The following is a 25505-nucleotide window of genomic DNA, read 5'->3' on the forward strand; positions in this document are numbered from 1 at the left end:
TTAAAGCAGTAAAGGATTTTATTTTTTCTTGAAAAAGCCTTTGAAACTAGGCTTTGCAAACTATTAGGTTGATTAAAACCTGTCTATTATCAAGCTTGAACTTAAGCTTGCTTATTTTTGTTAATTGGTCAAAATTAATCATGTAATCTGACTGAAAACCTCTTTCATTTTCACTAAAGTTGATAACTTCAGTATTTTGTTTGTATGATTCTTCAGAATCATCTTCAATCAGAAAATTTTTATTTTCCATTTTAACTGAGCCTAAGGCTTAGTGTTTAATTATAGCTGAGCACAAGGCTCTGACATTAATTTTTAAAAAGCTGAGCACAAGGCTCTGATACTAGAAGCTTATTACTGGTTTCGTAACCCAGCACCGATCGAAGTCACCTCGACTCGCAGCCGCACTACACAATTTAATAAGTTATACGAGTAATAACATCAACCCAGCGCAACGCACCAGAAACCTAAACCTAGTTTAGCATAAATTTCATTTAACAAACATGTAACAATGTCCTAAAACCTCATAAAATCCTTTCCATGTTTTTGTCCTAATTAATTCAATGTCATCCATTCCACACTACAAACCAATGTCATCATGGCCCAAAATGGACCAGTTTCCAATAAAATCTGCCACCATTCTGCATATTATCCACATCCAGATAATAATAATAAAATTAATAATTCAAAAAGACCCACAAAAACTACATTGTCCACTGAGTAAAAACCTTCATCTTCTTCCCATTTAATATCTCATCTCACATACCCTAAAAACTCAAAATCTGCAAATTACTACTAAAAATGGCAGCTTTTTATGCATCACCAACTCCAACCATACAATTAACCAAAACCCATTTGCCCAAATCATCTCCTGTCTTGTTTTCTTCAAGCAAATCCAGTTTCTTGAAATCTAGTTCATTTTTCAAGATTGCTGTTCTTGATGTACCCAGAAGCTGCATCATCAAGCAAAAGACTTATGGGATTAAGATGTCATGGGATGGGCCTTTGTCATCTGTGAAATTGATCCTTCAAGGCAGAAATCTTGAGGTAGTTTACTTAGTTTTTTTTTTTTAATTTAATTTTTCATGAAAAATTGGATAAAAGAGTAGTGTTTTAATGTTATCATTCATAGATCTTTATAGCCCTTTTTGGATAGTAAAATTAAGTCTTTTAAAAATTACATTTATTTTTTTAATATTTAAAAATAATTTGCTTAGTTTTTGGACAGAAATCTTGAGGTAGTTTACTTAGTATTTTTTTTAATGTTATTTTTTAATTTACTTTTTCATGAAAAATTGGGTAAAAGAGTAGTGTTTTAAAGTTTACACTCATAGATCTTCATAACCTTTTTTGGATAGTAAAATTAAGTCTTTTAAAATTTACATTTATAGATTAGGGGTGATAAGTCTTGGGGTGTGCACGGTTCGGTTTGGTTATCATCCTAAACTGAAACCAAAGTTATAGGTTAATCTATTTTATTAATCAATAGGTTTTAGGTTAATTGGTTTGGATTATTTGGTTAGTTTGTTGATTTTCGGCTGGAGCCGAGGTTAATAACCAAAAGTTCAAAACCAGACTTGGGAATGCTTAGAAATATATGAAGTGGAGATATAAAAGCTAGAATTATATTAAAGTATGAATGGTTCGGTTCGCTTAAGTTAACTGAGGGTAAAAAAAACTGATAACTGATTTTCAGTAATTTCTGTTCGGTTAACAGTTTGGTTATTGCTCACCATACTCATAGCATTACTATTCATGACTCGTTGGACTCAACTAAATAGCCCGATAGTCTCAGGCACGAGGGAAGCAAAAGTATCAAATGCAAATAAGATTTTGGAAATTTGTTGTAAAAAAAGAGTTATTTATATATTTATTTATTATTATTATTTTTGGCTGTTTAAATTTGAGCTAATTTGATGATTGTATGAAACAGTTGTCTGAATCTGTGAAGAATCATGTGGAAGATAAAGTCGGAAAGGCGATTCAAAAGCATAGTCATCTTGTTAGAGAAGTTGATGTTCGGCTTTCTGTTAGAGGTGGAGAAATTGGAAAAGGCCCTAAAGTTCGACGAGCTGAGGTCTGTTATTATTATTTTGTGTAATTTTCTTTAAAATTAGGGTTGATTTCTCGAAAGAGAAGATAATATCCTCGTTTTACTGATCATAAGACTGGAAACGAACCGAAATTTTGGCAAATTGTTTGTTTATGCTCGTTCGTTTAACAAATGAAAGAACATGGACAAGTAATTTCGTTCTGTTAACTAAATAAACGGACAGTGTTCATGAATGTTCGATAACGTGTTCGTTAATGTTTGTTTGTTTATGTTTGTTAATAAGATTTTTAATGACTTTTATAAGTTTATCATATAGATTAAGCTAAATAATTAACTATAAAACAAAAATATATATAGTATTATGTAATTAAGTAATATGTAAAATTAACATATGAATTTGAATGTTAAAGAAACACCACCACAAACTTGGTAGCGAGACCGAACGATTGACACTGACCATTCCCGGTTAGCCAAATCAAATAAAACATTGTTTGTCAGTTGTTCGTGAACCGTTCGCGTCGGTTCGTTTATAGGTCAATCTATGTGGTTATTGTCTTAATTTTGATGAAGTTACTTTAAAAACATAGGTTACATTATTTACCAAGAAACATGGAGTTATTCGGGCCGAAGAGGAAGCAGAAACATTGTATGCAAGTATAGATTTAGTATCATCTGTGATTCAAAGAAAACTAAGGAAAATCAAGGAGAAAGATTCAGATCACGGTAGACACATGAAGGGATTCGATAGGCTGAAAGTTCGGGACCCACAAATATTAATAAATCAAGATTCAGTTGCGGTTCCGCAAGAAGAAGAAGATGATGTTACAAGTGAAGGCTTTACAGAAGATCTTGTCCCAAAGGTTAGCATATGGTTTTTAATTTGAATTATGATTTTCCAATTATATATCTTTATCATTATTATTATTATTGTTGTTATTATTATTATTATTATTATTATGATGTGTAGCTAAGTTGTAAATAATTTTTATTAGATCGTTCGAACAAAATATTTCGATATGCCCCCGTTGACTGTTGAGGAAGCGATTGAGCAACTAGAGAATGTTGACCATGACTTTTACGGCTTCCGAAATGAAGAAACTGGTAAGACTTTTCGCTATGTTTCTCGACTTCACTTTGCTTTAGTGTCGATTTGGGTAACGGGTCAACCCACAAAGACTGTTTGTTGACTTTTTTTGGAACTTTATAATTAGTTTATGTGCTATACATGCTTACAAAAAGTTTATTAACCCAAACCATTTCTTTTTGTAAATGATTTAAGAGTGAGTTATGCATTTTTTTTTCTTTTTTACATTTTGGATTTAAAAACTGATAGTTTCTAAAGAATGTGACCATAACTTTATCCTTTTTTGTAGAGTTTTTTCAAACTTTTTGAACCTTTTTTTTTTTTAATGAGTTAGGAATAAGGAATTAGTTATGCACTTTTTTAACATTTTGTATAAAAGAATGGTAATTCCTGTAGAATGTTGGCCATGGCTATTTACATTTTTGTTGACTTTCAATCCGTTGACCCGTTGGATAAAAAACATAATACAAATCGACCCATTTAGCTGCTACCCGCATTTTGTATTATTTGGTGTAAATTACTAAATATTAATGATGTTTTTTGATTCCAGGTGAAATTAATATTTTATACAAAAGAAAATCAGGAGGATACGGGATAATAGTTCCGAAAGAGAACGGGGAAACTGCAAAAATAGAGGATGTGAATGCTGAAATTCTAAAGCAGCATTAGTTTGAAGACTCATGAATATGTTTTGTAAAAGAAGAAGATGATTACTTGCATATGTGTGGTTGTTCTTTATTCAAGATTAGCTCAAGTTTGAATCTTTACGTATTCTTGATTCAAGATTCGCTAAAGTTTGAATCTTTACGTGTTCTTGATTCAAGATCAACTAAAGTTTGAATCTTTACGCACCCAAATATGTGAAAATGATGTATACTGTGTTTTGTTGTCATCCAAGAAGTAGGAAAACTGAGTCTGTAATCTTCCAAGTCATGGAGTAAGTTAATATGCTATTTTTGTGCTTTCATGATCTGTCTAATCTTGATATTGGTTAGGTAAATAATGGTTTTTAGTTATATGCTAATAGATATAAGCAATACTTTAGTTCTTCTCGTCTTACTGTGAGGTTTTTTATTGTTCTTACTTAAGTTGACATCTATCTCCTTCAGGGCCGTCTTTGAGATTTCAAGTGCCCAAGACTAGATTTAATAAATGGTCCTATTTTTTTTCCAAAACTAATTGTAAGTTACTGATTTACAAGCCCAATAACATTTTATTATATTATTTAATTTTTAATGAACTTGTTCATATTTCTTGGCACTTATTGGTGTTTTTTATCAGTCATTTTTAAGTCTAGCTCATTAATAACAGTTATAAAAATTATATACATAACTTTTTAAAAAATCATGCCTTTATAAAAACGGTGCCCTTGACAACGGGCACATTATGTATGAGGTCTAAAATAGCCCTAATCTTCTCTATACATAGCTAAACCATCTCAATCTTTCATGAGTCTAGGACTGTGCAATTGTTCGGAACCGTGAGAACTGAACCGGAACCAAACCAGAACCGAAAATGCACGAAAAATAGAATCGGAACCGGAACCTGTTATGGTAAACCGGTTCGGTAAAGTCGGTTTTTGCTAATCGGGGTTAGTCATTTATTTATCAAATGGGTTGCGCAAACTTTGCAAATTGCAAAACAAGTTCATATAATTATATGCCTTCTTTCACAATAAAATTAATTTAGATTACAACATGAACATCAATTATTTTTTTGATCAAAACCTAACTGTTAAAGTTAGATAAACCATTAATGATGATAAATTAAATGAAGATTATATTATTTTATATTATATTACCATTAAAGTATGAATCAAAATTTATCTTGGCTGTTAGGTATTGAACTCAAGAAAAAATATTCAAATTAAAGAATGATTGAATAGATGCTGGCTAATAAGTTACTCTATAAAAATGGGGATTGATAAATTTATTTAAAAAGTTTTTAATATTCCTGTTCTTCAGTTCCATGTCTATAACCGTCAGTTTTACCTGGAATCGAACAGGGAACCATTTAATGCAAAATCTGAGAACTGAGAGCAAGAAGGTAATACACGTTAACAGTTCTAAAACACTGGTTAAATTCCGGTTCTTCGATTCTGACGGTTCCAAAACGCTTTTTTTGCCCACCCTTACATGTGTCATGGACCATACTAAATTCTACAAGGAGGCCCCACACTTCATCCCACCACAAACAGATTTGTGAATAACATTCAGAGGACCAGTGCAATGCGTCGTCATCCGCCACGTAGCGTCCACGTGTCACCCAATCGGATCTTCTAGGAGCTTTGAAATTGCTTATTGAAATTGTTTTGTTTTGTAACTTTTGTTTAGTATTTGTTTTTGTTTTAATTAAACAGTTAAAATTGGAGAAAATTCTTAAAATAATATAATTATAGAGAGAATCTTAAATTGATTTAAAGTTTAAAATCATTCCATTAAAGTTTTAGTGAAAACAATTGGAGGAGACACATGAAATCGTGTCGATGGATTTCAAGATCCAATAACATTATGCAACATGTTTGAATCAGACAAAGCTCACACAAGAACCGTTGGACCCGTTAAAGTTGATATGAAAACCGTCTAAATCAAAAGTCTAGGGAGATGGGTTTTAATATAATATTATTGTTCGCTTGTTGCTCACTTGCCTTCTGTTTCGATGTAATCATAAACAATTGGAGATTAAAACTTATAATTTAAATTTCTTGATGTATGTAGAAGTAAAAATATTATTATATTTAATTTTGCTCAATTTTTCTTTCATAACTTTTGTGACATTCGTCAATTTCGGGTCTTGTTTGTATTCGTTTTTGTATTTGTTTATTATGTAAACCGACCCGATTTGTAAACCGAAGCTTATGTTATAATCAAAATGATGGATTTATGTTACAATATTGTTTCACACTTGTTGGGTCTTGAAAACATCCTATTTTTATTTTTATTTTATTTATTTATTTATTTATTTATTATTATTATTATTTTGTTTTGTGTTTTTGTCTTGATCCATTTTGCATGAAAACTCTTGTGTCTCACACTCATATTTGACCACCAACATTACCCTATATATACACCACCTTTCCTCTTCATTTTCCCTTGCTACAACTCCAAAAAAGAAAAAACTCTCTCAAACATCAAAGATTCAAGGTTATCTTCTTAAGTGTTCTTGAAGGTTTTTTAGTCTTTCATCTTAATTAGTTTATGTAGCCTTATTAATACTTGTTTATGGTTGTGCAAAATATATATAATATACACCCCTTGTTTACCTTTGGTAGTTACTTCTCCGATTCCGGTCGGTGAGGTTTCGGACCTCATAAGGCAAGGCTTCATGGAGGACTTCGTGTCCTTGATATATATACATCTATATAACGTGTTCATACATATTAATCTTGCTTATTTTAGTTTGTTGGTCATGTTTACAAGTTCCATGGTTATGGGTTTTTAAGAGTCTATGCTTCGGTTTAACCGTAAATAGCTCTAAACCGTAAACCAAACTTTGTTACTAGTTTTGTTAAATAATTGTTTAAACATACTTATTGTTAGATCTAAGTTTCTAAAATCATTTTTACAAATTCTATGGTTATGGGTTTGTAGAATCTTACCTCGGTCTTAACCCGAAACACGATCCGAACCGAAAACCGAACTTCTGTTTAAAGACTTTATTGTTAACTTTTGGTTGTAAAACTTAAAGTATTTTTATTTGTACATTATTATACAAGTTCTTTAGTGTTTGGACATGTGGAAACCATCTATGAACTTGTTGTGAGATGGAAATCGAACCAAACCGATGCTTACTCGCTTAAGACACACAAGTGTGTTTTTTTTAGCCATCAAGACTTGTATATTTCTTTAAAAATAGTTACAAATTGATTTTTAAATATTTTCTTAAGTACTTGGAAATGTTGGATCCAACTTGATCTCATAACAAAGTTTGGACCGACAAAACCGAACACTCGCTTAACGTGCGTTGTTAGTTCTAAAACAATGGAACTACATACTTGGTTAGGTCTTATTAAATTTTATTGAGTTATCTCATAACATTCAATATTTTGGAAAGTTGACTTTGGCTTTGACCAGTTATCAAGACCCGAACCGACAACCCGAACACTCGATAAAAAAAAACCGTTTTAGTATCTTTATTCCAAAGGGATTTGCATTCTTGCATTTTACCCACCTTATTACTTAACATAGGTTGAGTAAATATTAAGGTTAGATACTTTAACCCGGTTTCGAGCAAACTTACATTTTTAAAGGGTTATTATTATAAATTCTTAAATAGTTACATTTTAAACCTTTAACTTTAAGTATTTACATTTCTCAACATTTATTTTGTTTAAAGACCTTCAAGACAACCTTTCTAAATTCAAGACTTCTTTTCTTTTTAGGCATTGTGCGTTAAACTCGTCGTTCCGACAAATCTCCAAATTATCATCTTTCAAGTTTACTACTTGAAGGTGAGTACTTCATACCCCATTTTCCATCTTTTATTTTGGGGTGACATTTCATACATATTCAACAAAATACTTTATATTTGAATCTTAAACCACAAACGTAGTTGTATACTTTACCTAAATAATTGCTCGATTTCGTGTTCTATGCTTATATGCCTATGTGTTTATCGCTTTTGGTTGGTGGAACTATAAAATCTTAGACTATTTGGCATCCCCTTATAGCAAGGTGTTGTTAACGTAATGCAATTAACGATAACTATAAAATCCTAGACTATTTGGCATCCCCTTATAGCTAGGTGTCGCTAATGTGTTTAGCGATATCTATTTATCCAAATTACCACTTTTATTTTATTGTTTCGTATGCAAGTTTTGTGGTTATCTTTATTATATACTAATATGATTAAACTTATGAATTGCTCACCAACCTTTGTGTTGACAAACTTTATTTTATGAAATGTTGCAGGTTTGCATCTTGGTTGATTTATGATTGTGAAGAAAACGACATCAAAGACCTTAGGATATTAGTAAAAATGAACAATATCAAATTTGCCATATTTTGTGATATCTTGTTTATGGTTATTTTATGGATAATTGTTATGTGACATTTTCGATGTTGTGAAATGAAATGAGTTTATTAAATACTGTCACTTTAATTAGTGTCATGTGCTTATGGACAATCGTTACACCTCGGCGTGTTCCGCCGCCTTTGGTCGGGGTGTGACAACTTTTAAACTATAAACTTTTTTAAAAAATTTTAAATATGAGACGAGCTTATTTTTATCTACGTGCGATATAAATTTTACTCAAACCGACTCGAGTCAAATTTATGTTGAAATTGTATATATATAAATCTATGCTGCAATTGTTTTAAACATAGTTTGGAACATTTCAATTTCAAAACTTTATAATTGAGTTTGGAATACAATACCCGAACCATTTTTAACTGGAACAAAGAAAAACTTAACCGAAACCGACCCATACCTAACGGTTAACAAAGCTATGTGTGGAGGTAGGGTACTAATCCACTAAGCGCGAGGAAATAACTTATCCACGATCGCGGAGAATTCACAGTAATAAAACAACCGCAGGAAACATGAATATAACCACTCGCAGGAATAGTACCTTCCGTGGTAAGATACATAAATCTTCTGTGGAGTTAACACATCGTAATCACAACGAAAGAAATCCAGCATAGGACTTGTCGTGACTAAGCACATGTTAGCACGTGATAAGGAAGTGAAGAGCCAATCACAGGCTAGGATACCTGTACTATCCACAAACACACGATGGACTAATGAGAAAGTCCAACACCATACTTGCCAATGACAAGAATTTCCGTACGCCAGCTGTCCGACCAATCAGGAGTCGCTATCATGCACAACCATAAGAATAGAAGGTTCCATTGAGTGGGACAGCTGGTCCAATCGTTCTCTCTCCCTTCGGCTATAAATACCACTTGAGAAACAATAGTAAAGGGATCCGACTCGCTCTCATCTTCTACACATCACTTACCATACTGATTCTTACGTCGGAGGGTGGTTACGAGAAGACCTCCCAATCCCCCTTCTCGTAGCGGACTCACGGTGTTCTGTTTTGCAGGTTAACGGTCGTCAGAGACTTGAACAGTTGTTATAGCGATCTCCGGAGAACATCAAGCTAAGCCCACCCGAGGTTAGGTTGGTGTTAATCCATTCTCGGTCGAGACATGGAACTAAGCCTACCAATAGTTAGTTTAGTGTTTCTTCACTATGGTTAACCGATTACTTAAGGCCCCCATAATTAAACCAAACAGGCTTTGTACACCCGTTATCAAAACCCTAAAAAGGTAAAACTAAAATAAAAACCATGTGAGAGGAGGTTACACATATGCCTAACATTTACATGTAAATTGACCAAAACCCACCTTGGATTCATCGTCTCTTCCACCGTTGATTTCAATTCAACGGTCACGATCATCTTTCCAGCCTCACTCACCGTTGGCGGTTTTTAATCCAATCCCACTCATTTCATTCGTTCATCCTTATCTTTCTAGCCTCATTGCATTGTAAGATAGCTAGCTGCCTGTAACACCATACAATACAACTCTCCTGCCTAAATAATAATAATAATAATATCATTAACATTTTTCTTCGCTATTTTTACACAAATATTAATCTTTTTCACATACCCATTTCATAATTCCCGTAAATACATTCATAGTTGTTGTAAAGCTTGAATCTTGTTGAGTCTTTGTTTGAGATTTTAAGGGTTTTCTGAATTTTTAAGGTTGTTTTTTTCTCTCTCTGAATTTTTAAGGTTTTCTGAATCTTGTTGAGTCTTTGTTTTTTAAGGTTTTTCTGAAATTTTAAGCGTGTTTTTTTTCTGAATTTTTAAGTTTTTCTGAATCTTGTTGAGTCTTTGTTTTGAGATTTTAAGGTTTTCTTGGATTTTAAGGTTTTTCTTAGATTTTTAGTGTTTTTTTTGTTTTTGTTTTTTTGTTTTTCTGAATTTTTAAGATTTTCTGAATCTTTGGATTTTAAGGTTTTCTGGGATTTTAAGGTTTTCTGAAGAATCTTGTTACAAAGCATGAATCTTGTTGAGACTTTTTCTGAAATTTTAAGGTTTTCTGAGATATTAAGGAGACCAACAAGTGATATAGAGATGTTGGTGTATCTGGGTTGTGTTGCAACTGGTTTCTTGATTGGGGTTATGGTTGGGTGGGTGTGGAGACCTAAGTGGGCTGGGTTTAGTGTTAGTAACATATTTGATGGGTTGTTAGTCAAGAATCAAATAGTCGAGTCTAACCCGAACCTGAATCATTCGGTTCGGGCCAACGAGGGTTTCAAGTCGCAATCGATTGATCATCCGAGTTGCAGGTAGGTACAAGATTATTGGTATATTTTAGGGGGGGGTGTTTGGGGATAAACAAGTCGCAATCGATTGATCATCCGAGTTATGATTGTGATATATTTTAAGGGGGGTGTTTGGGGATAAACAGTATGTTAATTTATCTGTGAGTGTTTGGGAGTTAGTTTAACGTACATGAACACTTAAACGAACGGGTTTTCTTGTTCATGTTCTACGTTAATATTATAGTCGAACTGTTCACGAACATAAACGAGCATAAGCGGACATAAACAAATTTTTTTTAGTATTAGTAAAAGTAGTGGTATTCCCAAATTAAAGTCTAAAATAAAGATTTCAAAAGTGAACAAAGATATCTAATAAAGGTTTTTTAATATCTGTTCAGATTGATTTAAAATTAATATTAGTAATAAATAATTTGAACAATTATTTAAACGAGCGAACAAAGATGAATGTACACGAACGCAAATGAATGGATGGGACATTTGTTCATGTTTATTCGTTTAACCGAATGAACAAAAATTTGTATTTATGTTCGTTCACTTATTAAATAAATGAGCATAAACAAACTTCTTGTTGAACAGTTCACGAATGGTTCACTGAACGTTTTAGCTCACCAAATTATGTCTATTTTATCATCAATATTAATTTTATTGATATCATGTGTATAGTTCATTGGTTACCAGAAAAGAGGATGATCATCTTCCGAAAGATGAAGACTTGAAACATTTATGGCAACTTGTCGAAAGGAAAGACAACGGTCCACCATGGAAACATATGATGGACCGCTCAACTGATACAATGACATACCAAGCATGGCAAAGAGATCTACTGGTACTTACATTTTTTTAATTATATGTTTATATTGCTGATATGGCACGGTTGATGCCACGTCAGCTCACATGTCACATGTCGTGTCCCATTTATTTATTATGCTCGTTTTTCGTTACGGTAGACGGGTCCTCCACAATATTGTAGCAAGACTGTTTATGAAGATGCTGCACCTGAATTATTAAGGGATTTCTTTTGGGATGATGACTTGAGATTGAAATGGGATGATATGTTGTTACACGCGGCCATACTCGAAGAGTTTCCCGACATAGGAGCCAGTGTTGTGCATTGGATACGCAGGGTGAGTTAACGGGCCGAGTTTGGTTGATCTTTCTTATTTATATCTGTGGTGTTACTGATCTTTTGCTTGTCGATCCAGTTTCCGTTCTTTTGCAGTGATAGAGAATACATAATTGGCAGACGGATTTGGGAAGTCGATGGATCCTATTATTGCGTGACAAAGGTATGGCAAAGCTTTTTAAATCCTGCAAGGTGCTGACATGTCTAGTTACTAAAAGTAGATTAGGAGCCGTTAAAAAAAAACTTATTTATTTAACGGGCCTTCCCTGGTACACGTAGCTAATTAAAAGTTGGATGTAAACGGCCAAGTTGAGTCCAAGATCGACAAAAAAATAAAAAATAAAAAAAAACCTATTTATTTAAGAAACGGGCCTTCCCTGGTACACGCAGCTAATTAAAAGTTGGATGTAAAAGAGCCAAGTTGAGTCCAAGATCGACCCAAAAAAAAAACTATTTATTTAAGAAACGGGCCTTCCCTGGTACACGTAGCTAATTAGAAGTTGGATGTAAACGAGCCAAGTTGAGTCCAAGATCGACCCAAAAAAAAAACTATTTATTTAAGAAACGGGCCTTCCCTGGTACACGTAGCAAATTAGAAGTTGGATCTAAACGAGCCAAGTTGAGTCCAAGATCGACTAAACTCGAACCTCATCTCGTTTATTTTAAAAAGAGCTCAAGCCTAAGCTTGTGACCTTGTGTTAGCGAAATTTTATTTAGACGGCGAGTGTAAATTTGGGTCTTGAGTAGATTATAGACTTTGGTCATAAGTTTGAAGGTGTTATAAGTTTAAATACAATTTTCTTAAATATATACAATATATATATTAAAATTTAAAAATTTTTGGGCCTACACGGTAGTCGGGCCTGTGGCCGTCGATCCCTCCGCCATGGCTCATACCGGGCCTGCTTTTAACATTCGATATCATTACATACAACTTGAAAATACAAGCTTTTTTTAACCTCATTGTTCTTGATGTAGGGAGTCCCACACTCTTCGGTCCCAAGAAAGCAGAAGCCACGGCGTGTTGACCTTTATTACTCAAGTTGGTTCATTAGACCAGGTATTATGTTGTTCATACATAAACCGAAAATTTTAAAATTTGTAGTTGTAGATTTGTTAAGACTTTAAAGCCGAATGATATGATGACAGTTGAATCAAAGAAAGGGAGCAACCGACCGGCATGTGAAGTAACATTCTTCCATTATGAAGACATGGGCATCCCTTGGGAACTCGCAAAGTTTGGAGTCAGGCAAGGAATGTGGGGAACGGCTAAAAACATCGAGCGAGGTTTTCGTTGGTACCAAAAGGAACGAGCTTCTGCGAAAACAATATCGCACCATGTGACCATGGCTCGAATGAGTACCAAAATTGATCAAGACTGTTTGGCTCGGTTAGATTTGATTGAAGATAACGAAGTTGTGGCGCAGACCCAAGTGATGGCCAGTGAAGAGAAACAAGGAGGGATAGATATAAACTTGCAGAAGCTTTTGGTTGTCGGTGCAGCGGTTGCTTTCGCTTGCAGTCTTGACCGTGGGCAGCTAACGAAAGCAGTTATATTCGGAGTTGCAAAACGATTTGAGAATATTGGACGGCGGGCATTTCCGGCACCACAATTATGATGTGTTAATTTCTTATAAGTGTTCTTTGATCTTTTTAAAATATACGGAACTTGAATATAGAAACTGAAATTACAATGTATACATCTTTCATCTGTTAATAAACAAATAAGTTGATAAATTATGGTTTCAAAATCAATTATTAAGCACTCTTAAATGCATATGATCTGCAAGCATTCTCTCTACATATATTAGTAGCGGGAAGCTAAAATCAGACCATTAACCGACAAAACTGAACTGAAATCATCCAAAAATCGAATCAACCATCAACCAACAAAACCGAACCCTAATTAACCGAAAACCAAATCAACTAAAAAACAGTAACCGGTTTATTTTTGTATACAGCCTACAGCATTACAACAATACTAGCATATAGTTAAACATATGCAAGTAGCAGTAAGCAGAAACTGACCCACAGAAGCGAACTCAGATAAACCAAAAATCGATTACTGATTCAATTTTGTGTTCTCACTTTCTCAGTTAACCAAAAATAGCCAAAACCAAACCAATTTCTTGCATTTCATGTCTTTTACAGCCACTTCTTGTTAGTTTCATTTTATGCAATTCTAAGCAAAATTTTTACCCCAAATTTTGTTTTAGTTATTAACCAAACCAAAAACAAACCAACCAAATAAACCAAATCGATTAATAAAATATATATATTAAACCATGGTTTCAGTTCAGTTAAAGCGAATAACCAAACCATGCACACCCCAGATGAAAACCACTGGTTTCATTTTTTCCAACAAGTAACTTGTTTGATATTCAACAACAAAATCTAATTATCAAATAAGTTCTCAAAATCTGGTACAAGAACCTTACAAATTGAAACCAAAAAAAAAACTAATCGAACAAGCTGAATCCCATATCGTCATCACTTTCTTCCTTTGCTTCCTCCTGCAAAAATCCAAACCAAATTAATTTTACAAACTAATCATACTTTATTTGAACATCTGTTCCTACAGTATTCTATTATGTGTTTTTGCTTTGGCCACTAAAGTGTGATAAACCGCAAAAGGGCCCTTACACATGTGGCGTTACCCCATTAATTATACTACAAACGCCTAGCTGAGACTTCATTCATTTAATGAATTACACAACCTTGAACCAAGCTTAGGCTCATTTATGTATTTGTCAAAAAATATATTAAATAGTTAAAGATGTATTTAAATTATTGAAAATAACTTATCTCAAGCCGAACCTGAGCTTAAAAGGTTTACAGTATTTGACTTGCTTATATTTGATTTTCACTTAAATTTTTTTTAAACTACCGGGGTCACATAAATTACATCTTAGTTTTCCTTCACTGACAACCTTAACACCATCAAACATGAATATGACTCGTTTATATGTCATGATGATAAAACAATTTTAAGTTTCATGTACCAAAAAGAGAATGACAAAGTCTAGCATACCAATTTCAATTAATTAAGAAAATAAAAATATTTACATACCACACTCTATTTATTAACAGGTCCTGCCTATGGGTGCAATCAAGCCAGGCCACTCATGAGCTTCGCGAGCTACTCATAATCGGATCGTTAAAAGGCTTGATCAAGCCGAGCTTAATCGAGCCCGAGCTCGAGCCTAAAAGTAAGCTCGCATAATAAGCGAGCCCGAGCTTCACTTATCAGGCTCAAGCTGGCTCGCAAGCCTAAACAAGCCTGTCATTTTTATAATTTTATAAAATATATTTAGATAAAATATATATTTAGTAATTATTAATTAATATATATAATGTTGTAAAAATAACTAAATAACAAATATTATTTTAGACACAAAATTATAATTATAAAAAATATTTATAAACAATTACAAACATATTAAAAAAGATTAGTAAATAATAAACCCTCGCGAGCTTGAAAATCTACTCACAAGCTCCGTGTAAGTTAAACAAGCTGAGCCCGAGTTTACACCCCAAGTCTTATCATATCTTAAACATGTACTCAATTGCCAGCTGTCTATCTCTAAACTCTAAACATACAATTGTGGCATACTCACTTCTACCTACGATTCGATATAAATTTTATTCAAAACCGAACCGCTAATAAAACAAATACCTTCTTCTCTTCAGCAGCGGGAGCATCGGCAACCGCGGCACCACAACCACCACCAGCACTAGCAGCAACAGCCACCGCGGCACCACCGCCAACAGCTCCAACATTCATTACCAAATCATCCAAATTCTTCTTCTCGCATAGCTTAGCGAATAAGCTAGGCCAGTACGATTCAATTGCCACGTTAGCTGCGCTTACAAGTGTAGCAATCTTCTCAGCCTAATTTCATGAATCAATTAGAACTTAAATGAATGAATGAATAATAATAATAATAATAATAATAATAATAATGATTACGGTGATTGAAATGCCGTCGTCGTGGAGGATTAATGAAGCGTAGGTGCAAGCGAGCTCGCTAACCGCCATTTGTACGGAGATCTGGTTGTGATATTGTGTTGTATTGTGCGGCGTTGAGTGTCAATGTGAAGAGAGTGGGGTATATAGGTTGAGATTTAGGGGTTTTGTATTGTATTGGGCTTGCATTTTAGCCCAAAAAAACATTTTGGGCCTAATTTCATTCTTAATGTGAACAAATTGGGTTTTTCTGATACTCGGTTCTAGGTATAGAATATGGTTCCGGTATGATCGGGTATTGGAAAATCGGATAAGATCAATACCTGGGTCGGGCTCGGTTACGGATATTGTCTCTAAAAACCATACCCTAAGCATTGGGTTGGGATCGAGTATAGAACCGGGTATTTGAATACCTTATTTTCGGGGTTTTCTGTGTATTTTTCGGGTATAGATTGCGTTTTCTAAGGGGCTACACTTTGTTGGGGTATTTTCCGGGTATTTTCAGGCATATATCGGATATTTGAAATAACCTGTCTCGGGTATTGAAAAAATCTGGTTTCGGGTATGGAACCGGTTCCGGTTTTCGGGTACTATCGGGTTCGGTTCCAGGTACGGGTTTTTGTAATGAAATGCATGTCTTATCCGTACCCTACAAGTCCGGTACAAGTTCGGGTAGTAAAAAACCGGGTCTAAAAAAAGACCGTACCCGGTTTTTTTCCAGGACCGGTTCCGGGTTTTTTGTCACCTCTTTATGCTAATATAGCTGAATTGGTTACACAGTTAAGTTTTAGATTGTGCATTTGTGCATATGAGTGTAAACGAGCCGAGTCAGAGCTCGACTATGCTTGAGTTCGGCTCGTTTACTTACAAGAGCTCAACCTAAAGTTAGGGTCGGTTTGAGCTCTCGTTTCTAAAGCTCAAGCTCGGCTGGTAATATGTTTTTCTTAAGCTTGGGCTCGGCTCTTTATTATTTATTAACTAATTAATATACAGTTTTAAATATATTTTGAAAAAAACTTTAAATGAGCCTAAGCTCGACTCAAGCTCAGTTGTGAAGTTGAAACTAATACATAGAAGTCCACAAATATAAAGCATAAAATCGCATCCGTTTTGACGAGCATAAATTTGCTTCCAATACAAGACTCGAGCTCATGCTCGATAAGTAAAAATAACTTTTCTAATGCTCGGCCCGAGTTTAAAAAAAATAACATCAGGTCATTAGAGGTTTTTAACGATCCGAGCTCGAGTAGCTTGTGAACAAGGCAGCTCGTTTGCACCCCTATTCATAGCAGTTAATTAAAACTGATATACAAACAATAAAAATGTGATAAAAACACTTTTCAAGAGCATAAACAGACAAAAGTGAGTTGTCAAGTCTGATTGAAACACAACTAGAAAATCTGATAAGTAGCACAAACAAACAAGACCAACAGACACATTACATACGGTTCAGATGTCTAACTGCATCATTCATCAAACAAGTTCCTACAACATATTAATCCCTAATAAATAGGCTGCAAAACGCAAACGGAGCTATCATTGACTCAAGGACTTAACACCTGAAAATAAAATAGGATACAATCAAAATATATCATAGACGCGGCACGACTTCATTCATGCGTAAAAGTAAGCATGCCATACCTTACGAGGCGATTCTGACTTTGACCTTGACCTGTCCCTGCACCAACGTTGTAGAAAACGATGAGTTTGTCACGAACAATTACTATTTTAGCCTCTGTATATACATGCATGTGGTGTGTGTAGGCGATATTAAAATACCTCGGTGACTTCACAGGAGATGCGGATCTGGACTTTGGTGGTGATTTTGACACAGAGCGGTCCAATGATTTGCTGGAAAAAGAAAAGGCAGATTCCAAAATTAAATGAATTATAAAACAACCAGAATTAAATAATTTGTAATACCTCCTGCTGCGGCTCCTGCTTCGGCTGCGACTCCTGCTTCTGCTACGGCTCCTGCTTCTGCTTCTTGACGGACTCCTATCATACTCCCTTACCTGCACAATAAACATTATGTAATTGCATACAACCTTTTAAATCATTTTGTTCAAAATTTCTAAAATGTTAGCGTAACAAAAATAAACCCGTGATCATGATTAACCTATTAAGTATACGCCATGCTTATATTAGGAAAAAGAAAAACCACCTCGATGTAGGTTCTTGTCCATGGATTTCGAAACTCGGTGTCATCAAGCTTCCTTATCTAAGATACAAAGTACACATCAGATGTTTAATGGACTGAATAAATATGTTAAACACGCCATAGCGACTCTGAAATAATATTTCATCAACTTACAGCATATTTCATGTCATCGTAGTTGGTATAGTCAACAAGACCAAATGTCCCTGAATATGAACTTTTGTTAGGATACGAAATCCATGTTAATTGATAAGAGTAAATTCATAACAATGTTAAAACTTATACCCTTGCTATCACGAGAAACTTCAGCAAAACATACATCTCCAGCCTTACGCATGTGGTCCTGGGAAAAAATGTTACATTTTTATTTTTATTTCAGTTAACAGAGCAACAAAAATATAAAATATATATATATATATATATATATAAAAGCTAAAAGCATCAGTGTTACCTTAAGATCCTGCCAAGAAGCAGATGATGGTAGCCCTCGAACAATAACTGCACATAAAAAAAATAAGAAAAAAATAAGGAACTTGCCAAAAAATACAATTGAGAAAATGCATTCATTAAGTTATAGTTTATAATTAATCTATAAATGTATATCTCGAGAGGCACCTCGATACTCGGTACGTTGTGAAATGCCAAAACGTCCACCACCTCCACGGCCACGTCCACCGCCGCCATAGCTACCGCGGCCATCACCTGAGGATGATTGTCCACGGCTGCCATGAGCAAGCTCAACCTGCACAACAAAGCATATCAAAGATTTTTTTTACTTTTTAATAATATAAAAGCAAAAGCATTAGTTGAGGCGATAAAAAAGCATATAACTGTGTTACCCTCAGGCGGCAACCATCAAAGTTATAGCCATCCCGACCCCTGATAGCATCTTCAGCGTCTCGAGCATTTGCAAACTACAAATTTAAACAACCGCAAGCAGTTAATTATTGTCGAATTTCATTCCTCCAGACATATATTTCATACAATCAGAGAACGAAGTTGGACTACAATAAGTTACCTCCACAAAACAATAGCAAGGAGGACGAGGTGGAATCTTCAATTCTATGTCCAATATGCGCCCATACTGCACAAAGCAAAACCATCTTAAGAATGCTGAACATATCTTCCAGCTTAAAAATTTAGCATACAACACTAAAAGTTCAGATTCATAATTTGCAAAACTCCAGTAATATAATCAGGAATGATACTACAAAAACTTGATTCTAACCAGCATAAAAGTGTGTTACTCAAAACTGTAGTTTTATCAGATTATTTAGGAATCTTGAGCAAGTGCTGCCATAATCTCTTCTGATGCACAAGGAAACAGCATATGTGTGCCAGGCATGTAATTTGCATTATTCAATATAGGTATATAATATATAGGTATATAACAGATGCTATATGTTAGCAACTTAGTATTGTAAATGATATCTGATAAATGTTTTTTATTATAATGCCAAAATGATTTAAAAAACGGCTCAACCCTGGTTATTCTTTGAATATTTTTGAAAAAGTGACTTCACATTTTGGTAGTTTAACTAGTTGACTAAAACTAAAAACAATTATATGAATCTTTAATTTTATTAAAAGGAGACAAATGACACACACCTTGTAAAAAAGATCTTCAACTTCCCATTCCTTAATATCCAGGGGGAGATTCCCAACATAAATCATGCGTGAGAAACGGCTACTCATTTTTCAGTTCCAAGGAGACAGCTAACTGAAAACTGCAAAAAAAAACTAAACAAATAAATAACCTATAAAAACAAAAATAAAAAAGAGATCATGAAGTGATGTTTCCTAGTTTATCAAAAGAGCACTCCCAGTGTATTGTGTAAGTCACACATCTTTAACTGTCATGTGGTATCATGCAATAAAAAATATGAAATAAAACAAAATCATGAAGCAAACCAAAAGAGCACTCCTCGTGATGAGCAGTGCTTCATTAGCTCCAATGCTCATGCAATCCATGAAGCTCCAAAGCAATAATATAATGAAATAAAATTCCCAAATCCTCTATATTGCTCATAAGCGCCAATATGCTCCACAGCTATGCATTTTGGCAATAAATTTGAGGTCCAACTATATTTTATTTAACCACAACTCCAAAAGATATTCCCTAAATCCCCATTTACATCCCTATGTATGATTCCAAAGCTCATACTTGTCCAAGCGGTTGACATCTATCATAAACAAAGCATCTCAGTCATAAGATGATGTAAAATTACCATATGTTTTTACTCTACTGCGACTCTGTGAGATAGCCACCCCAGTTAACACTTTTAAGAGCCCTCCGTGTCATAAAACGATTTAAAACTACCATTTTAGTGTATTTACCTTACTCTTAACACTTTTTTTACTGTACTGTGAAATATCCAACCCAGGTATCAATTTTAAGACACCTCTCATTCATAAGATGTAAACCTTGCTCTTGACACTTGTTTTACTGTAGCTGTGAAATATCCACCCTAGTTATCACTTTTAACATCCCTGAGTGATGTATTTTTGAAGTGAACATAAACTCATAAGTCATATCAGCTGCTCAATTTCTAATATCTTAAAAGGTGCATCACTTTTGAAACTTAATATTCAACAAGTTCGAATAATTATGTGTTTGTTTCAAGACAATGAAACAACTAGTTTTCCCCTCTCACCACTTGGTTCTTTTTCAGGAAGCTGCAAGAACAAACTAAAAGCGGCTCTCGATAGACTGTAATTAGGGTTGCCAATTTCAGACACCGTGACACAGACCTGTTAACACGACACGCAACTACACGAAGTTAAACAAGCTTGGGTTTGAGCTCAACAGGTTTCTGCGTCTTGAACAGGTCAACATGTTCAAGACAGTTAAATTTTTGTCCAAATACTTGGATTTTTTATTCAAATTACATTAAGGATTATGTATTAATTAAGAATTTATAAACTTTTGGCAACTTCTGTTTCGCCACATAGTACATATGGGATATTTATTGTGTGCCATAAACAAGTCGTGTCGTGTAACCTATATCTAAACAGGTTTGTGTTCGTGTTTGAAAAAAAAACAATACAATTAGTTATCGTGTCATGTAGGGGTGTGCAACTGAAACAAAAACCGATGGTTTGGTTTTCTGTTTTTGTAAATAAGCGAAGTTACGGATCAGTTTTTGGTTTTTCATGTAACAAAAACTGAAAAATAGGAACCGAACCAAATTTATAGATTTTATTTTTTTTTCTTTTTGCAAGTAATTTATATAAATTCTATAAATACGTAACTCAAATACATTAGCTAAATGTATAATAACCACCTAATTATAAATCAACAAAATGATTGAGACCCAAGTTCATTAATTTAGGCCAGTTTCTTTACACAAAATTTCCAAGCTCAATTGAAAAAACTTAAACCAAACCCTAACAGAACCCAAACTGACGACCAAAAACCAAAACCCAACAGTTTTTAAAAAGTCAAAATCAAAGTTTCGGATTTTGGTTCGGTTTTAGCCCAAAACCGACCCCAATCGATCTATGCTCCATGTCTAACACCAAATGTCGTGTCTGACCTATTATCCCAACCCTTATTGTAATTCATGCATCTCCTTCATGTATACTAGGATAAATGTTTGTTATAGTGAATAGGGGTGCAAATGAGCCAGAGTCTAAGCTTTACTTGTCGAGCTCGTGAAGAAAGCTTGATCGAGCATATCGAGCCTAAAAGTAGGCTCATTTAATAAGCGAGCCCGGGTCCAAGCATCACTTATCGAGCTCGAGCCAGCTCACGAGCGTAAAGAAGCCTATAGTTTTACAAATTTTATAATGTATACTTTGATATTTATAATTGTATATAATGTTTTAAAAACAATAACTAATATAAATATATATTACGTTAAATACAAAAATAATTATAAATGTCTAAAACTAGTTAATTACAAAAAAAAAATATATAGTAAACAAACCAAGCCCAAGCCGCACTCGAACTTGAGAAACTACTCACTAGCCGAGCTCAAGCTTGAGAAACTACTCACGAGCCAAGCTCGAGCTTTAAAAATAGGGATGGAAACAAGCCGAGCTCGAGCTCGAGCTCCGTGTAAGTTAAACGAGCAAGCTCGAGTTCGGCTCGGCTTGCACCCCTAACTTACTAAAGCACAATAATAGCAATAATAATTCAACTATATAAGCTATAACTTCAAATTAGGGTCTATAAATAAGTGAAATCACAAATTAACAAGTTAACTGTTAACACATGTAGTGATGAATTGTTCTTACTGTGAATGACGGTGAAAACTGACTCCGGCTAGGGTTTCAGATTCCGATTGTTTAGCTGTAACGTAATATAATAATAATAATAATAATAATAATAATAATAATAATAATAATAATAATCTTGCGATTCAAATCAAATAGAAGACAAAATTAAGCAAGGATTTGTTGAAAATTGATTAAATTATGATTTGGTGAATCACATACCTGAATGGAATTGGAATTGAGCGATGCGAAATAGGCGTCTCGTTGTGCTTTTGATTGTACCAGATATGTAGCATGCGTTGGGCTTATTGGGCTTTGAAACAGGTTTTTTTACCAAGTTACAATCGGTTTCGTTTCGGGTTTTGTACGGTTTCAGTTCGCTTAACCGGTTTTGAACTGGTTTTGATGGAGAAAATTAGAAACCGGTTTTGCATCTATGGTTTCAATCAGTTCCAAACCGGTTTCTACATAATCGGTTTCAAAACGGTTTGGTTTCGATTCGATTTTCGGGTAAGTTCGGTTAACCGGTTTATTTGGCCACCTCTCTGTGCTGATGCTGGTATGATTGTATATATGCGTTGGGGCGACGGATAACAAAATTCTAGAAAATAAAGTCGTAATATGATCGAAAGAATATATGTGTTTGTTTCGTTGTGACGGTTTAATAAAGTCGTAATACACTTACTATTTAAGTTGTAGTTTTTCATTTGTTTTTTTGTTTCTTTTTTTTCAAGTCATGGTATGCCATATAGCTCACTCAAAACTCTTTTCCATCATTAGAAGTTTGACAAATTCTACACCAGTAAGTGTCGAATTAGTAAGAGGTCTGAATGATTAAAAGTCTCTAAGCTAGTTAGTGCTAACTGTTGGGTACACTGATGTGGTGGTGACTAGTGGCGGAGGAGGAAGTGGTATGCTAGTGGCAAACTCAGGGTTATGAACACATATTAAGGGATAATGGGGTACAAATTTTATTCAGCATCATTTTGAAGCTTAATAGGTAAAATATTTGTTGGCCAATTCAGATATGTCATTTTGTGAACTAAACACACTTAATGTTGACTGATTCGTATGTGGCATTATTAAGAGACTACCAAATATAACACCATTTATGCATTTTAAAACATGATATTATATAACATTTTGAATGTGCTACTGCGGCATGCTTGTCTTGATATAAATGTTATTAAAAATCGAAGAACAAACATATAAATTGTCTAAGCTACTTAAAGGTTTCGATGCAACCTTTAATAGGTGCTTTATAAAATTCAATTGTTGTCATTGTTTTATATTTACTTTTAACAACGTTTTGACATAAATTTTTTCCACATGGCGAATACTTTTTTTATTAACTTTACATTCATGTATTTTCTTTCTCTTTCGGAAAAGAAAATTTCATTCAACCACCAACAACAACAAAACAGCTGGACCCTCCACTGATCAAAGAGGGCCAGTGCAAAAGAAATCAAAGTATTTACATTTATATTTTATTGATACACATGTTTTGTTTTATTCTTGTTTATAAAATAGTTCATAATATGCAAACTCATTATCTGTAATAGAACGTATGTTATCACCACCTGCTTTAACATAATCTTCGGTTATGTCACTATTTATTGTTACTGATACTTCACCAATATTTGTATAATATATTTTGTTCCCTATATATGCCTTGGGCTTTTGTATCGTAGCTCGAACGATTGGGCCAACTAGTCCTACCTATTTTCTTAAAATGTTGCCAGAGGTGAAGAGGGTGTTGTTTGTTTTTCTAAAAAAGGTATGTGCAGGCTCTTTCGTCTGCGCCGCGCAGGCCACGCGCAAACATTTTCCATCTACAAATTATTTGATTTTTTGAAAACGTTTCATTTAAAAAACTTCTGGCGAACTCCTTTTGGTGCAGACTTGGCTCATTCACTTCTAAGATCTTCTAAGGTATGCAGAGAGTTAAACACCACTAGGGATGAGATTGGGATGGTACCGGTACCGATCCCGAAAATCCCGATCCCGAAATTTGGAAATTGTCGGTACCGGTACCGAAATGTTCGGTTCGGTACCGGTATTACGTGTAAAATTCGGGAAATACCGGTACTGGTACCGGTACCGTACCGATACCGAAAACTCAAAACTTGGTACCGACGGTACCAAATCGGTACCGAATTCGGTACCGGCACCGGTACGGTACCGATACCAATCGCTACCCGTACCGAAAACGCTCATCCCTAAACACCACCATTTACCAACACCCAATGTCCACCACCATTGTCCACTGTCCACTACCACCCACCACCGCCGTCTACCACCGTCCACCACCACTATCCACCACCATCCACTACCACTACCACCGTCCACCACCACCACCACTATCCACTACCACAATTCATACATAACCACCAGTTTATTTAGCATTCTATAGACGTTAAAAAACAAATAGTCCTGTTCTTGCGGACTACAGAGATTTTGGTCCATCCTTTCTTTTACAGATTCTTTTACAGATGTCTGCAGATTTGGTTCACAGATTGCATACATTTTACCTCTGAAAAACAAACAACATTTTATAAAATAGACAATATGTATTTAACTAGTGTATGTAACTAGTATAAGAGTCAATTGTCCGTACCCATAGGCCATAGATCCTAGGAATCATTCTTAATACGAGGTACGAGTCACGAGAGGCATAACTATGGAAAATGAGCACTTACTGTATACCATTGTGGACTATATTCGCATCACAACTTTGACCCCTTATTATTTTCTTACGTAACATTGTAATGAGACACGAGCTAAAGGTGTTGTATAAACCGTATTTTCATAAACAGGAACCGGGTATAAACCAGTTTCGGGTATGGTCAACAAAAGTCAAAACCGGGTCTGAGTAGATACCGGTTCCGGGTAGGGGTGTTCTTCGGGTTTGTTTTTCGGGTCGGGTTCTTCGGGTTTCAAAGTTTTAAATCTTGACCCGAAACCCAACCCAAATCTTTCACGGGTTTTTCGGGTTTCGGGTAATTCAGGTTCGGGTTTTTCGGGTTGAGTTAATCGGGTTTCGAGTATCCTAGAAAACAAACAAACAAAAGAAAAAAAACACAAAAACAAAAAAAAATTAAAAACTACAATGCTAAAATTAAAACAATATATAGTTTTTTGCTTATAACACAAATAATCAAATAACAAACCAACATAACTTGATAAAACAATTCAATAAAAGAGTAAAACTAACTCGTGTCTTAATCGTATTCAATCGGGCGTGATTTGGTTATTCGATTTTGGTTGCTATTAGTAATAAACGAAAAACATAAATTAATAATAAATAAGTTAGAATGACAACATAGAGCTAGATTATGATAACTTTAGTGGCTAAGACTTAGCTTATTATACCTAAAAATATATTTAATTTTAAAACTAAAGTTTATTCAGGTTGACCCGAAACTTATAAATCAAACCCGAGAACCAACCCAGATTACTTCGGTTCGGGTTCGGGTTAGTCTTTTCTCGGGTTCGGGTTCTTCGGGTCGGGTTAGTTCGGGTTCGGGTTCGGGTTTTTTCGGGTCAGGTTTCGGGTTTCGGGTAAAAGTGACAGCCCTAGTTTCGGGTATAGTCGGGTATTTGACT

The 25505-nt window shown here is 34.6% G+C and overlaps 4 protein-coding genes across 4 annotated transcripts; 2 read left to right on the forward strand and 2 right to left on the reverse strand.

The window, feature by feature from the left end:
* Nucleotides 1-781: 781 nt before the first annotated feature.
* Nucleotides 782-3811, forward strand: LOC143559994 (ribosome-binding factor PSRP1, chloroplastic-like). The gene is made up of 5 exons (XM_077048405.1): nucleotides 782-1044; nucleotides 1931-2074; nucleotides 2638-2910; nucleotides 3043-3151; nucleotides 3685-3811. Exons 1-5 carry the CDS (start codon nucleotides 799-801, stop codon nucleotides 3801-3803), a joined length of 891 nt encoding a protein of 296 aa, XP_076904520.1. The 5' UTR covers nucleotides 782-798; the 3' UTR covers nucleotides 3804-3811.
* A 6335-nt stretch (nucleotides 3812-10146) lies between these two features.
* Nucleotides 10147-13272, forward strand: LOC143559995 (uncharacterized). The gene is made up of 6 exons (XM_077048406.1): nucleotides 10147-10436; nucleotides 11097-11259; nucleotides 11381-11557; nucleotides 11636-11719; nucleotides 12535-12616; nucleotides 12706-13272. Exons 1-6 carry the CDS (start codon nucleotides 10147-10149, stop codon nucleotides 13173-13175), a joined length of 1266 nt encoding a protein of 421 aa, XP_076904521.1. The 3' UTR covers nucleotides 13176-13272.
* A 663-nt stretch (nucleotides 13273-13935) lies between these two features.
* On the reverse strand, nucleotides 13936-15633 carry LOC143559996 (large ribosomal subunit protein P1-like). Its single transcript, XM_077048407.1, has 3 exons — nucleotides 15527-15633; nucleotides 15233-15448; nucleotides 13936-14069 (listed from the first exon to the last, which is right to left on the reverse strand). Exons 1-3 carry the CDS (start codon nucleotides 15593-15595, stop codon nucleotides 14016-14018), a joined length of 339 nt encoding a protein of 112 aa, XP_076904522.1. The 5' UTR covers nucleotides 15596-15633; the 3' UTR covers nucleotides 13936-14015.
* Nucleotides 15634-17067: 1434 nt separating this feature from the next.
* On the reverse strand, nucleotides 17068-19912 carry LOC143560007 (serine/arginine-rich splicing factor SR34A-like). The gene is made up of 13 exons (XM_077048416.1): nucleotides 19593-19912; nucleotides 19290-19408; nucleotides 18700-18765; nucleotides 18521-18595; nucleotides 18297-18423; nucleotides 18133-18179; nucleotides 17967-18024; nucleotides 17838-17887; nucleotides 17688-17744; nucleotides 17447-17538; nucleotides 17303-17374; nucleotides 17165-17201; nucleotides 17068-17082 (listed from the first exon to the last, which is right to left on the reverse strand). The coding sequence occupies exons 2-13, from the start codon at nucleotides 19374-19376 to the stop codon at nucleotides 17068-17070; spliced, it is 783 nt and encodes a 260-aa protein (XP_076904531.1). The 5' UTR covers nucleotides 19377-19408; nucleotides 19593-19912.
* Between the last annotated feature and the right edge of the window lie 5593 nt (nucleotides 19913-25505).

Source organism: Bidens hawaiensis, unplaced genomic scaffold (genome assembly GCF_021521415.1).
Source record: "Bidens hawaiensis isolate Kalapana, Puna unplaced genomic scaffold, B.hawaiensis_p1.1 tig00020148_1, whole genome shotgun sequence".
Classification (NCBI taxonomy): Eukaryota; Viridiplantae; Streptophyta; class Magnoliopsida; order Asterales; family Asteraceae; genus Bidens; species Bidens hawaiensis.

What these genes read in the sequence shown, in the direction of transcription:
- LOC143559995 (XM_077048406.1), top strand. Translation starts at nt 10,147, where the DNA reads ATGAATCTTGTTGAGACTTTTTCTGAAATTTTAAGGTTTTCTGAGATA. An exon ending in ATTGATCATCCGAGTTGCAG is followed by an intron (nt 10,437 to 11,096) that starts GTAGGTACAAGA and finishes TCATGTGTATAG; the next exon opens with TTCATTGGTTACCAGAAAAG. An exon ending in TTGTGCATTGGATACGCAGG is followed by an intron (nt 11,558 to 11,635) that starts GTGAGTTAACGG and finishes TTGTCGATCCAG; the next exon opens with TTTCCGTTCTTTTGCAGTGA.
- LOC143559994 (XM_077048405.1), top strand. Translation starts at nt 799, where the DNA reads ATGGCAGCTTTTTATGCATCACCAACTCCAACCATACAATTAACCAAA. An exon ending in TTCAAGGCAGAAATCTTGAG is followed by an intron (nt 1,045 to 1,930) that starts GTAGTTTACTTA and finishes TGTATGAAACAG; the next exon opens with TTGTCTGAATCTGTGAAGAA. An exon ending in CAGAAGATCTTGTCCCAAAG is followed by an intron (nt 2,911 to 3,042) that starts GTTAGCATATGG and finishes AATTTTTATTAG; the next exon opens with ATCGTTCGAACAAAATATTT.
- LOC143559996 (XM_077048407.1), bottom strand. Translation starts at nt 15,595, where the DNA reads ATGGCGGTTAGCGAGCTCGCTTGCACCTACGCTTCATTAATCCTCCAC. An exon ending in ACGACGGCATTTCAATCACC is followed by an intron (nt 15,449 to 15,526) that starts GTAATCATTATT and finishes TCATGAAATTAG; the next exon opens with GCTGAGAAGATTGCTACACT. An exon ending in CCGCTGCTGAAGAGAAGAAG is followed by an intron (nt 14,070 to 15,232) that starts GTATTTGTTTTA and finishes GGATTTTTGCAG; the next exon opens with GAGGAAGCAAAGGAAGAAAG.
- LOC143560007 (XM_077048416.1), bottom strand. Translation starts at nt 19,376, where the DNA reads ATGAGTAGCCGTTTCTCACGCATGATTTATGTTGGGAATCTCCCCCTG. An exon ending in TTGATGGTTGCCGCCTGAGG is followed by an intron (nt 18,424 to 18,520) that starts GTAACACAGTTA and finishes TTTGTTGTGCAG; the next exon opens with GTTGAGCTTGCTCATGGCAG. An exon ending in GGACAAGAACCTACATCGAG is followed by an intron (nt 17,539 to 17,687) that starts GTGGTTTTTCTT and finishes TTTATTGTGCAG; the next exon opens with GTAAGGGAGTATGATAGGAG.